This window comes from Larus michahellis, chromosome 9, assembly GCF_964199755.1.
Source record: "Larus michahellis chromosome 9, bLarMic1.1, whole genome shotgun sequence".
NCBI classification, from domain to species: Eukaryota; Metazoa; Chordata; class Aves; order Charadriiformes; family Laridae; genus Larus; species Larus michahellis.
The window spans coordinates 7691500-7706238 of NC_133904.1; the positions used below are offsets into that span (position 1 = coordinate 7691500).

Below are 14739 nucleotides of genomic sequence, written 5' to 3' on the forward strand. Positions count from 1 at the left end.
AATCTGCCAAAGAAGGTCTCTTAGGGCCCTGACACAGGGGTAACCACACACAGAGGAACAGATCTGCCCCAGAGACCAACACAAAGGTGACACTATACCTGTCCTCTTCGAGGTGGGATGTGAATGGGAACCAAGTGACTTAGCAGGGTCCTACAGCTGGGCCAAGCCAGAGCTGCGAGTTTCTTATGGTCTCTTTGGATAACAAGGTCAAACGAGAGCTGTAAAAAGGTTGTTCTGTAATATTTATAGGCCTAAGGGCTCCGTACGTGGCTGGTTTCTGCAGAGCAGTGTGTTGTTTAAGGGTCTAAGGGAAGGAACAAGGCTGCTGGGAAGTTTTCAAAGCTGTTACCCTTACCCCCAAAAAGGAAAGGACAAAAGCACTGACTTTATTATTCAACAATGTGTTTTGAGAGGCTGAGTACAGTATTGTCTTCCCAGTCTGAAGCAGAAGATTTCAGGGCTAAGAAAGGGCTCCCTCTGGAGAAATATTACCAACTTCTGGAACCCCACAGCCGGCAGAGCCTGCTCCAGCTGCTGTCCTGCCTGAGGCACTCCACCAAGGAGACCGGCTGCAACCCTGGGGAGATAGGTCATCCCTGGGGTGAGTCGCTTTACTTTGCTAGGGTTACAAAAGAGAGGAACGAAGCCACTTGAGATCTGGCTTTGGTCTCCTTGCAATTAGGTCTGTTTATATTTACTAGATAGTTCTTTTGTTTGTGTTCTATGGTGAATAAAAAGCTTTTCAGGGAAACCCAACCTCTTGGTTCCCAGAGAGAAACCATCAGTGTAAAATCCGCAGTGGACAACAGCTGCATCCAGCTGTGGTGGCAGCAAGCTCACAGGACTAGGGTAGAGCCCCGCTTAACTAGACCATGAGTCTTAGGATGAGTTCCATGGTTTCCACAAGCTGTAAGAAGGGCAACCACAACATTTGTCATTGTTATTTCATTAATTTTCAGCAGGCTCTGTCCTCTGAGCTGAATCTCCTACCACCATATAGGGAAGGCATTGAGGATTTGTGGCCGGAGGTTGTTTTGAGGCGATAAGCAAAGCACTTAGAAATGTGTGTGTTGTCCCTTGTCTTACATTCATGATACAGGGATGCAGGAGGGGTTCATGAAGCCACTCTGGGGAAAGACTTCTCATTTTAAGAGCTCAGATTTTAACTGCAGAAACTTCTACCTGTGCCTGAGGCTGGGGAAGGAGGAACACATGGGGCAGTGCTGGTGACATCTTACAATGGTTAGCTGGGCTGGAGAACTTGTCTACAAACCCCGTTCACTGCAGCACCTCAGCGAGCTGCCCCAGGAGTCACGGCTGGTGCTGACCTGTTCCTAGGTCTGTGGGCACAGCATCGGCCAGCACAGAGCTCTTCTCCTCTACCTGGAGTCTCACCACATTTTTATAAGGGATTTGCATCTCCAATGGAAAATGCTTAGTAGCTGCAGGCCAAGACAGCTTGAAAACCATTGCACTAGTCTACTGAAGCAGAAACTCTCATATTTTATCCCCTAGAATTACATTCTTCAGGTTTGCACAGCTCCTGTTTCAAAAGCTTTGGCACTAGGCAGCGCTCGCTCTTCTCCAAACTTTCTAATCAGTGCTTTTTTTAACCCCTTTTCCCTGACTTTCCCGGGGAGCCGACTGACCTGTACCTGATGGCACTGCCGCAGCACCCTGTCTCCGCACGATGCGGGTCCTGGCCGGGACTCCTGGTCCTGGGTGCAGCCTCCTGCAGGCAGCACTGCAGCTACCGGGGAGCAGGGACCAGCAGCCCGTGTTGCGGGCAACTGCTGCCATCTTCTGGTCTTTTTGAGACTAATTTCAGGCCCGAAAAAAGCTGAGGCAAAATCAGTAAGGTCAGCCGTAGCAATTTAGTTTTACACATGGATGCATGTGCGTGCATACTTATTTATACGTAGCTAGAGACACACACATGTTTTTATAGGCAAAACAAGGACTGAAAAATAAATTTATGTATCACTTGTAATTTCTTCAAATAGTACTTTGTGGGTTAGTGCAGTAATAAGCGTATATGCATAAAAGTGATATATAAGCCGTAACTTTTAATTATCATGGGGCAAGATGAATGCAAGTTCTTCACTTAATTCTCCTCACACACTGAGAACCGTAAAAAAAAAAAAAGATCCGTGGTAACCTCTTTGGCTAGTTCTTTTTGTGTTACATGCATCTGCTCACAAGAAAGCAGTCTGAGAAACACAGACGCACTTGATATCAGCCACAAAGTCCTACCAGTGTTTTTACCTTGGTAGGGTGCTCAGTCTCCAGCATTTTCTGCCATTTTTCCATCCAAGCTGGAAAAACAGAGCACCATGTCCCAGCACCAGCGTCTGAGACATTGGAGCACTGATAAAACGACGGGCCAGTTTACCATAATCTAACTCAAATCATATTCCCGATACCGAGTCACTTCACAATTCAGACACATCACTCAGAACTACTGCTGGATTTAATGGCTGCTGGGATTGCCGTCGTTTCCAGTCTTCTTCCCCCACTGGGTAACCTTCTGTGACAGCTTGGGTGAACCTACATATCCACGGAATCTGGGTCATTTATTGGTAGCTACGAGAATCTGTGCCAGAAACTCCGCATAGTGAGAAACATGAGATGGTGAAGGTAGAATCATCAACACAGAAAAACAGGAACACAGGTTTGCAAAGGTTTTCTTTTCATCTAGTCCATTCTATGCTATCTCAGCCATGTCACACAATCCTGCTCTTAAATTCCCTGCACCTTACTTTAAAATTAGTCAGGGTTTTTTTTATGCAAATATATCAACAACCATGTCTGCACATTTAAATATGGGATTTTTCCTGCTTACTGAGATTTCAGCCTTATGCAGAATGTCAACTAGCCTGGAGTAAGAACGACTCAAAAGCACCTCCAAGGCTTTCAGTGCAACTCTCTGACCTTTATTTAAAAGCCCACTTCTTCTTAGAAAATGTTTTTTGATGGTATTTGCTAATACACAGTTTCCTACATAAAGGCAGAACACACGCAAAGGTCTGTTGACTCCATAGCTCTGTACTCTGCAGTCAGGCATGAGCATTGCAAAATTCACAGCTGGCAGCTCCCCCCTGAGACCAATCCTCACCAGCTCCCACCTAAGATCAGTCCTCACCAGCTCCCACCTGAGACCAGTCCTCACCAGCTCCCCCAGTCTGCTGGCGGCTTTGGTTCATCCAGTGGGACCCCAGCTCAGATGGGTCCTATGGGACCCAGCTGAACCTGAGCTGAGGGAAAATGCCTGATTTAAGTCTCCTGATGATGGAGGTACCTTCATGGTTCCTTTATTAGATTTCCAATATCTTCTGGCTCCTTATCTCTCCCTTGAATATTAGCTTTAGCCTGTTGCATATGCAGTGTACACGGAGAGAGGACTAAACGCTGATTGACCTGACAACCTTTCAGCACCTGAAAGTCTTATCAACAAGCCAGAATTGACTCAGAATTAAAACCCTCCCGACCTTGAGTGGATCTGGGGGAAGAGACATCGCTGCATTTTATGGAATGCATGAAGTCGAAACTCACGGAGAAACCCCATAATCTGCCAAGCAGCCTCCACTGCTTACACCACGAGCTCTTTTCCCACGCAGCTGATGTTGTGTAGGTCTCGATCATCCTGCTCTGAAAGCACAGGGTGGGTAGTTAGACTTATACAAGGAGGTGCAAAAAAAAGAGCACACAGCCTTAGAAATACGTCTTTAGAAACACAGCCTTAGAAATATGGACAAGTGTATGCTATGGTCAAGCGGTGTGCCAAGCTACAAGAAGCAGCTTTCTTCTTTGGACATATTCTTGTTACAAAGCAGAGCTTAGTTTTCCAGTTTCACGCGGCACTTACTTAAAAACATTTCATGCTTTCTCCACTAGAAAACTTTTCAGGATATACAGAGTTTCTCGTGTAGTGTGTTAGGAAGTGTGATAAAATGGTGGTAGAAGGGAGATTTAATTGAGGTGGGTTTGAGAGAGCAAGGACATACACATAGCAAACACCAGAGGAAGTCCCGACATTGTAAGGGTACAAAATCACCCGCAACAGCCCTTGAAAGTGCACATTAAACACAAACACTACAAGAGTCATTCTTTTTCTTCCAGGTTTTTAATGTGACGGAGAGAACAAAAACAAAGTCCATTGGAACAGCTGCAATTTCCAGTGACAACCAGACACACATCAAATAAAAAAAAAATAAAACAAGAAAGGTTTCAAATGAAGAAAAGGAACCAGGGGACTGGAATTGGCTATTTCCCACACAGACCCGACAGAGCATCTAAATGAAACATTTCATTAAATGCACGACACTGGGTGTTATTTACAGCGGAACTTGCAGTGTGTACATTTATACAGCACTAGCATCACATAGAGCAAAGAAATGTCTTTCATTTTGTTTCCTTTGCCGTTCACAGGCTTGATTCTTCCTAAAAGCAGCATTTGCTAATACAAGGGTGAGAAACTGAGGGAGAAACTTGATGGAAATATAATGTACGGGGATAAAATCTACATAAACCTAAAAATATACTCTCCAGTTTTGCATGTCCTTTGGAAAGTCAAAGGACACAAGCAAGGAATGTAAATGGACCTAGGGCCTCCTTAACAGTATCAGAGCATACTCTGTTGTTGGAGGTCTCAAAGCAGGACCTGGAAGAGACTTGCACGTCTGCAGAAAGCTCAGGCCCATGCTCTGTGCCCCTTTGTGGAGCCAGCCTTGGGGCTGGAGTGCTCCCAGGCTCAGGGAATATCCCTTAGAGCACCTCTCCGGCATCACCGAAGGACATTGGGCTGCCTGACCTCTCTCCAGAGTGCAGAACATCTGGCTCTGGTTATGGGTTTTCCAAGTCCCTTTTCTTAGTCCAAAAGATACATACACCGCTGTTTATAAGTCACGTAGCATTTCCAGGGGATGAGGATCAGATGGGCAAGGAGGCGATCACCCCACCCAGCCCAGGCTCCAGCCACCACCAGTAAGATGTAGCAAAGCCAAAGGCGGTGGCAGGACCTGTCCTGCATAACTGATGTGAAGGAATAGGTACACGACAACCAGTTAAATTAACAGAGAATATAAGGAGGCAGAACTCATCGTAATACCACTGGTCTTTCATAGTAGTGCTTTGTGTTCCCCTAAATGCCTGTTTCTGCATGCTCAGAAACTCAGTAATGAACTCCTCCTGTGACCCCCATTATGCTGCAGTTCAGCTAAAGACACCAACTCACAGCAGGTCAGTCTGGGTTCCCTAGACCCACCTTTCCCATGCCACAAAGTCCCTGGCTAAGTGGCTGCACTGGTGTGCCACACACGCATGAAGAGCTGTCCTCTAGTAGAGGTCTTCGGGATTTAAGGCAAGTCCCCTGTCTTGGTCCTCTGTGCCCCTATCGCGGTAAAGTTCATGAATCCGAGGAAACAGTGCTCTGCAGAGATCATCAGTGGACCCGTGGTCAGCAGTTTTCTCTGTGGATGGTCCAGTGTGTCCAAGACAAGGAGACTGTTCACTGTGGCAAACGTAGGCGGGAGAACCACTGGAGGAGGAATGCTGGCCCTTGAACTGCAGGTGTAATGCTGATTTTACAGTAGAAATAAAGCTGAGCCATCGCAGGAGGTGCCTGATGAGAAATCTCCCCCTGCACGGTCCTCCAGGGCTCTGTGGCTCATGCTCAGCCTCACAGGTAGCCCATGGCTTGAAACTGAGACCCAAATCAAAACACAGCCAATGCTGAGGGAACTGCACCCAACGACCATTTTGCTTGGGAGAGCAGTAGTGTGAAGCCTACGCTGATTTAGACCATGACAAAGACAATAAACAAGCTCATCAGGAGTGTTGACTAAGCCTTGTTCTCACTGAGGTTGGATGGGAGATGTCAGCCCAAGTGTCACAAAGGCAAACGCCTGAGCTGAAGCCGCTGCCCTGGATTTCTCTGTTATGGAAAGAGAGGAGCAGGGCCATCCAGGGCAGCCCATCTTCTTCTCAGCACCGTGCCTGAGCGTGGTCACAAATATTGTCTGTGCCTTTCAAAAGGAAATAATGGGAACCCAGGGTGATGAGTTCAGATCCAGACATCTAACTCGGAGGTGTCTAAGGCTAGGTGATATGGGTTCTCCTTAGCTTTTCCTTTCTTCCTTCTCTCTTCATCGTTGTCCTTTTCCTTGTGTCCCAGCTGCAGTGTGTGTTTGCCCTTTCCTATTAGGTCATGAATTCCCTGGTCAAGTCAGGGGTAGGAGCCTCATCACAACACATGTGCATCATCCCCTGGCCCTCAGGTGAGTGACCCATGCATTTTAGGGGTGCAAAGAGTTTCTACAGCCACGTGGCTAGCCTGGGTGACACTGACAACAAGATCCTATTGCTCTTTACCTTGTCCCAGCTAATGTCTCAAAGGTGAGGTTTAGCAGCCTGTGAGAGAGTTATTCTGTAAAGACGAAAGGTTTCTAAGATTGGATATTTCCTAATATTACCTTGCCATTCCTTTCTCCTCAATTTCTTCCTTCTCTGAAAATTAACAGAGAAGTTTTGCAAAATAAATGATGTCATTAGTGTCACTGTACAATGTCAATGGAGAACACAAATAGTCAGAGCATTGGATGATAATGACTAAGAGTGCTTCATAAAATAAATAAAGATAAATTCTGGCTCCACAGAGCAGCACAACAATAGCCCAGAAAATGAAATGAATTTTTTTTCCCCCCAAATCCGATGTGGCAATTGCTGTGCACAATCCAACAAAATGGACGAAACATAAAGACTGTGGTGAACTTTTGTGTTGAAATACATATTTAGCTGCTTCTCACCGTGCAAAAGGACCAGACATTCTTAGAGGCAAAAAAACCCAACCACATTCTGGGCTGTGATTCTCAACAGAAGCTGTGAACTGCTGCCAAAGGACATAATTACATTCACTCCTACCTTAGAGAAGGAACCTTGCTGTTTTGAAGACGAATCAAAAAAAGGCCCCCAGCTACCCATAAAATGAAGAAATGAGGCATAATAAGCTCGGTTATTACAGCAGCTTGTGATTTTACCAATTTCATAAACCCCAGAATAAATCTCAAAAATGCCAAGTAGCCCATTGTAGCCCGGCTGCTCCGTAAGTGTTTATCCCTGATTGACACAATGATAAAAATGATGCTTATTAGAGGGTTTTTGCCTCATTGGCAAGGAGTTGCTGCTTGTGATCTAACCACGCTCTGTGTCCTTCGTCTGCCCTCCGGAGCAGCACTGACACTGACCCCCACGGATCTGCGGGGCTGGCCCCTGCGTGAGCTGTTAGTGTGACTGTGTTAGACTTCAGTCCTGCTGGATTTCAGCCTAGCCCTGCGTGATTTTCTTAAAAAGAAAAAAAAAAAAGAGGCATCCAAAGAAAGGTAAATAGGAAGATCATTAGCAAAAGTCCAAAATAATTTTTTTATGTCACAAAATACCCTGGTGAGACAAATTCCCTGCGTTCTGTGACAGTTTCTGATCGATTCTGATCGATCGCTGAGCTTGTTGAAAGGATCTAATTAGCGCTATCTAGTCAATTGTGGGCATCGGTGTGTAATTTAACAGTATGCCTTTCATTCCTGCTTCCCAAGAATGTACATCCAAAAATACACAACTCCCTTTGCTTCTAGGTGCAACAGGACTTAAGTCTTACGATAAAAAGGGCATGTGAATTTATAAAAATGATCTTTACAGGATACCAAACTTAACCGTGCTGCTTAATGGAGAATTTAATGTTCTGTACAGCGAAAGCTTGCTGCGTGCATTCCCTGTGTAACAAGTTAAATGGCTTTAAGTAACTGTGCTTACAGTGCTTCCATGAGACCGAAGTATATAAGAAAATCAAGCATCATATTCTTTAAATAATATGGCTAAAATGCTGGTAAATTCACAGAAAGTCCCCTATTTACACTGGATAATATGTACACATTTGGTTTGTGGAATGCTCCAACATCATACCGATTTCTCCTCTGTGAAAGTTGTAGGAAGAAAACCCTTAATCGTCATAGAAATATATATTCCCAGCCATCAACACATTTAAATATTTGGTGTCTGGATATAAAGAATGAAGTGCCACTAAACCGGTCGTGACTCCAGATAATCTTGAATTGGTGGGATTAGTTTTTAGTGTCTCTCTTAAAATCTTCTTAAGGGTGCAGAAATTAAAAATTACAAATTTCAATAGCTGATCACTTCAATCTGTGTATGTACGTTTGCAAGTATGTGTAAATACATATATATATATATATATATAAAATTATGTATATATTTCTCTCCCAGACCAAGAAGGTGCCTAGTGATTCTCTATGGCCAAGTGCAGACAGTAAAGGGCTTTGAAACCCTGATTCTTCTGAGAGCCCAGCACCCACCCTCATATCCTCCAGAAATTAGGACTCTCTTGCTCTTTCGGGTGGTTCAGGTGGTAACCCCAAAATCAAGACAGCCAGCGTCACTAGTCACATTGGTAGCTCTTGTCCCTGTTGCTGGAGCTCACCCATGGTAGGTTTGTTACCTGCCTCCCCTTCGGATGCCCTTTGTGTCTGAGCACAGCTGATGGGAATTGCCAAGGAGTGCCGGGCAAGGCAGGCAGCATCTCACAGCTCGGCAAAGGCATGAGGGGGTCAGGGTCTGTTCTCCCGTCGGACACGCTCACACCCAGGCAGGCGCACGCATGCACGAAGCCGCTGCTCGCGTCCTGTGCCGTTACACTGGGATGGAGAGGGACAGGGTAGACTCCCAGTGTAGGCAAGGTTAAACCCAAGCTCTGCAAGGGGTGTGTGGTAGCTGCATGCACCAGTCATGGCTGGAAAGGGGCCAGAAACTAGGGGTTTCATTTTTATCCCTTTGGGCTCTTCTTTCCCTCTGCCCTCTCTCTTCGAGGTATCGACACAACGGTATAGAAATGGACATTTTGATTTTTCCAAGCATGGCTCTTTTTTGTTCCTCTTCTGCGTCCACCCCCCCGACCCCCCTGGCCTCTGTTGCTCACATCAGGACCTGATCTCGAGTCTCTGGCAGGCGCAAAGCAAGCAGGCCACCTCCAACCAGAGCAGAGGAAGCCAGAAGGATGGGAACCACCTTGGTTATCCCTACGAAGGAGGAAAAGATTGAGTTCCCCAGGATGGCACCAAACTTACAAAGCCCATTGAGGATGCCAAAGGCCGTTGCCCTGCGGGGAAGAAAAGCAGAAAACAATGGTTAGGAGGGAGGTTCTTGGCATAACTACAGAAGATCTGGACAGGTAATTTTGTGAATGCTCTTAGGTTGCCCAGGCTACGCTTCTAGCAAGTAAAGCCAGGCAGGATAAATAAATAAATAGATGTTGGGGTTTTGCATGTCTGTGTGAATGATGAGAACGTCTGTGTGTAGTCATTTCTCCTTTCCATCTCAGCTTCTCCCTAGCCCTGTGGAGCCCACTATGACAGCCTTTGCCATCCCCAATGACAGCTGGACACAACCTCCTCTAGAACTTATCAAAGCCCTTCTAAGCGCTGGCTGGAGTGGATTGTCACCAGAGAAACAACCCAGGCTCTCCTCCGAATTCTGCTTCACCCAGCAGCTAAAGCACACTGCCTTCAAAGCACAGTCCTTCTCCTTCCCTTCTGGCTTCCCCCAACAGCCCGAAAAAGGCGAAAAAGGCAAAAAAAGGCTTATAATGATGCCACAAGGAAAGGTTTAATCTGCAGCACATTCTTCCAAAGCTTCCTGTGCTACCTCATCTCCCAAACCATTCTGCGCACATGGCTGTCTCCAGGTTGTGGAGGGGAAGGCTGTCATGGTGATGAGCTATGTCAAGATGCTGGGGGATACAGCCTGAAAGGCCAGACCTCCATGCACATCCACGAAAATGATAGAATCCATATTTTATCTGCCTGTAATTTCCATACGCCCACGCGACTCCCTGCCTACAAGCCACCATGCATGCAGAATTATGCTTGCAAATGTCTGTGCTGATCCAGTACAGCCGCAGGACTACCCAAGCCCTTAAGGACTGGTGAAAATAAAAAAAAAATACACCTCCCCCGACTACGCTTATCTAGAGTGACTTTTTCCATCAGGAACCGAGAGGACAAAGTCAGAGGGTGGAAATTAAAGGGACAAATATTCTGAGCACCTTTTGTCAGTGGGGTAGAGCTCCACAGTGATGACGTCCAGAGCGTTCCAGGCTGCAATGCTGGCCCCGCAGAAGAGGCACTGCCAGCCGATCATTGCTGACTCGCTGTTGCCGAAGAAGAGAAAGAAGCAGCACACTGCTGAGATCAACATTGAGCCACCTACGGGAGGAAACCAAGAGAAAAATGTTGGCACCGGTTTTCCCTGTCCACAGTTGAGCAAACACGTTTGTTGATAAAGATGGCTTTCAAGTGACGGCGTTTCACCCCAGAAGAAATTAAATCTGCAAGAACCCAAAAATACCTTGATGCTGCCTATCTGTCATTCTCTGATGCTGGAAACCAGCCCGAAAATGTTCTCAATGACCATCTGATCTTGCTGATAGTCCTGCTCTACGGAGACTCCAAAGACAGGCTTTTCCAGGCATGTTTCCAGCATCTCCGACTTCCAGATGGACCCAGAAAGAGCAGGGGCAAGTAAACATGAAAGTCAATGAGGAGGAAGAATCATTGCGAAGGTTTTCCAACTTGAGTTTTGAGTGAAGAGCTGGTGCATTTCATATCATATTGAAATCACTTGACACGTTTATAGTCTCAATTAGGATAATTTACAGTCAATTTTATGAAGCACTTGAGATCTCTTTTAATTATAAGAACATCATTAGATTTCATGGCACATTTGCACAGGAGCCATAATTTCATGAATGCCACCGAGGGAGAAAGTGAGAGAGTTCATGCTCAGTTAGGCACAGTTCAGATTCAGAAATATTAATGGCTACAGCACTGCCTTCTACCCTGTTGGGAATTTTCACTTGAAAGATGCAATTTTTGCAAAATCAAAGTATCTTTCATTGTAAAGTTCTGTCATTGCTGAAATATCTCCATTTACTACCAGGAAAGTGAAATTGTTTGTTTGGGGTTTTTCGAATCAATTTGATGCCATCCAAAATAATCTGAATGCTGAACCAGAACTAAAATGCTTCATTTTGGACGTTATGTTCCATCTTGCCACTGCGGCGCCCTGCCTATAAAAAGCTGCCGTGCAGGACTCCATATCCACTTCTCCTCCGTGGTACCTGGCCAAAATACATCCCCCGCTGCGCGGGGTGGATATTCCCCCTGCTGAAGAGGTACAGTGCAGCATTAGGGTCAGCGTCTGTGCCCCAGACCTGACATTTGGCACAGGAGAGGGTTTAGCAGAACACGATAACACTGAACCGAAGTCCCAGCGAGGCACATAACGCAAAAAGCAAAATTCAGTTTTCCTGCTAAGCTGACCAGAAATAATGTGTTCATCAGAGCGATACGGGTGGGATGCCAGAAGGCTGTTTCAATTGAAAATTCCAGAGTGAAACGTTTCAACGTGTCGTTACTAATTTTTGTCCTGTACTTTTCATTCTGCAGAAGAAATAAGCATTTAGGATCCCAGCTGTCATCTCAATTCCAGAGGAAGATGCTGAAACGCTGACATGTTTGCAGGGGGGACAATCTGATTCTCATTCAGCTTTATTTAATTTATTTCCCACAGACCCTCTGATTTGCTTGGGTCTTTTCCAAATTCACTACACGAACGCTCATTTCCCCTGCAACATACATTCCTGACACACTGGCGGGGGTCATCTTTCTTACCTTAACCTGTCTGACGGTGAGGCTAAGCTGACTAAACTCCCCTCTGTTCTCAGAAGAGAAAGGTAGGTGAGCTCCAGTGAATGAGTCACCCCTTACCCCGAGCCACATCCCTGATTTTGTTAAACTCACTTGGCTGTCCCTGGAGGTACGATTCCCACAGTACCTGGAGAGCAAGGTCTGAACCCTGGAGGAAGCAACACCAGAAATTCCCAGAGTAATCCTAAAGCTGATACAGTGATAACTTATTCCAATGACGCTAAAGGGTGGCATCTTGTTTGGCTGTGACATGGTCAGTTAATCTACCATATGCTCTCTGAAGCTGTTTGTAAGATCATTTGAAAACCAGGAAACCAAAAGAGGGAACTCCTGGGCTATCGAGATGCTGCATCAAATAATCTTTGTGAATATTCACTGCTACAAGCAAAGTGTTTATTTACTTATATGGAATGCTGTGGACATCAGCATCCACTCAACAGCACCAAGAGGTCCTGCTTCAGCTCTGACGCTGATGTGCTGAGGACTGGGTAAACAATAGGCTTTGAGGTAAAAGCCAAAATAAAAAAATGAGGATTTCACAGCTACACAGAAAAGCGGGGTGAGGAGGCGAGGAGCAGGTAACTTGCCTACTGCCACAGAGTAGGTCACTTCCCTCACCCTCGAGTCTCTTTACCCTTCTGCTCTGTTTGGTCCGGGAGTGACTCATCCCCACCTGAACCATCTCGGCTCACGTTGGTGAGTGCAGATGCAGCGAGACCTTCACACTGACCTCGGCTCTTTGCAGAGTCGTGCTCCCACCCACGGCCTGTGCCATCCACCCGTCGTCCCCGCTCACCGATCATCTTTATCCTCCCTATTTTGTCCATGAGTAACGCAGAGATGATGTTGCCCGGCAGCACAGACAGACTGCCCAGGAAGCTGACCAGGTAGATCAGGAAATCGTTGTCCTCCTCGAAATCCAGGTGGCAGCCTTCCTTTTCCTTCATGAATGTGCTGTTTACGAGCCTGCAGTTGATGAATTTATGTTCGTAGAGATCTGCGAGGGAAAGAGGAAAAATCTTGATCCTGCGCAGCTGATCTCCCTTCATACAGCAGCAACAGGACTCAGGGTCAAAACCAAACTAGAGATCTGAGAGGTGCTCTTCACCAAATGGAAATTCGGGGAGTTTTTATTTTAGCGGCAAGCTCTAGCTGCATGCTTGGCACATGGTGGGTGTAAGCTCGTGCGCTCCCTATATTTCTGGAGTCACCTGGATCGGTATCCCCACGCCACATGGACAGGAAACGCAGGCTCTTGCTTTCATGCATTATGATTCGTTCTCTATTAAAGTAGAAGTGAAAAGCTTTTTCAGGATAAATTAATGAATATCTTACTGCTTATGACCACCAACCGCAGGTTGGTTAAAATTATATTTTAAGCCAAATTTGTTGAATTGAGCTGTTAAACTGCTAGGCATTTTGCCATTACTTTAACCTGCCAAGGTCTGAGCGCAGACTTTTGCGTTTCCCGTGCAGCAGCCAACGACACCAGAAGCCATCTGGTTAAAAACACCGATGGAGCAAACTGAAGCCTCCGTCCAAATGCAGCACCCTCTTTCTTTTCCCATCATCACTTTCATTACCCAGCACACACACACAAACACGCAGACCCCTATCGTCCTTTCTCCCAGAATCTGACAAAATAGTTCCTAATTACAGAGATGGGACCACAGCAGGAATGCCATTACCCGTGTTATAAAAGACAGTAGAGATGATGGTGCAGTTTTCGAAGAAGGTCTCGCTGGATGTCACGTCTTCAAAGTAGCATTCCTCAAACAGTGAATCCTCAAATCTCACTTCCTTGAATTTCATGCCAATAAATCTGCGGGGCAGGAAACAGAACTTCACCCTGTGCTTTCAGGTATTTTCTACACTATATAGCATGTAACGGCTGTTTCAAGAGACAGAGTAATAACGGCAATTTCTAGGGTCATTTACAGAAAAGGTGTTGCTTGAATGCATAGCTGTCCTTCCATCTCCATGCTTACACATTTTGTATTTCAGTAGAAGCGATGGGTTTGAAGAATTTGTGGGGTTTTTTAAAGAGAGATGGACCTTTTCGGATTTCTGGCAGTTTTTCCCTTTCAAAAATAGTCACACCTATGAAAATGTGCCTCTAAGGCTGAATGGACACAAATCCTCTCACTTTCAGTACTAGTCCATCTGAAGAAGAAATAATTTCACCGAGTGCATGGCATTTTCTCTGTGGACTGGCCTTGCCGTCTTCCTTATTCTGCCCCTTCCTCCAGCATAAATGCAAACAGAGATTATCAGGAGCCCGTTGAGCCATTTGGTGAAAGGCTTCTGACAGCTGTTTAAACTCAAAGTGATTTTTAAAGCAAAAATGCAGCAGGGTTTCTAGAGAGAGCGGGGAGATTATCTGAGTTCTGCTTGTAACCATCTCTGTTCGGGGAATATTGCTTATCATGTAATGAAAACAGATTACACTAAAAATAATCAACTGTGTCAGGTGATTGATTTCTCCTCTGATGGGAAGCTCGACACGTCTGACCTGCCTGCCTGAAGGATGACACGATATTGATTTACCTACGAAATTTTGCAGGGACACGGAGAAGATGTATTAGTTAATGCACAGGCATGTTTGGAAGATGTAAGGAGCTATTAAGAGCAAGCATTATTGCTCTAGTTAAAGAGGCCATGACTGTCACCAAATAAAAAGCCTTCTAACATATACCCAGAAACTTAATTGAATTGAGCACTTACAACACAGTCGCGCACGATGGCTGTTTACACCATTAACTGAGCACTGCAGGGCTTCTTAACTGAAGCTACTAAGAGATATTATTAATGCTCGAAATACCATGAGAAGACTATTCGAGTCTTTTACTCCATGTAGAAGGTCTCATAGGTTAGAGCAGAACTGAAGCTGTTCTGCATTTGCTCAGTAATAGCCTGTGATGTATTTACTCCCAAAGGCGGCTCGAAGCCCTTTTCCTGCAGTTTGCTT

General features: G+C 45.6%; 1 protein-coding gene across 2 annotated transcripts in view; it reads right to left on the reverse strand.

Annotated features, from left to right (window-relative positions):
* Positions 1-8839: 8839 nt before the first annotated feature.
* SV2B (synaptic vesicle glycoprotein 2B) overlaps positions 8840-14739 on the reverse strand; it is a 68006-nt gene continuing 62106 nt past the window's right edge. For both annotated transcript variants that reach the window (XM_074600740.1, XM_074600739.1), the window contains exons 10-13: positions 13460-13593; positions 12568-12768; positions 10109-10268; positions 8840-9163 (exon numbers count right to left, since the gene is read on the reverse strand). In XM_074600740.1, the coding sequence (XP_074456841.1) occupies positions 8980-9163; positions 10109-10268; positions 12568-12768; positions 13460-13593 (679 nt within the window). In that variant the 3' untranslated portion in view covers positions 8840-8979. The remainder of the gene's footprint in view (positions 9164-10108; positions 10269-12567; positions 12769-13459; positions 13594-14739) is intronic.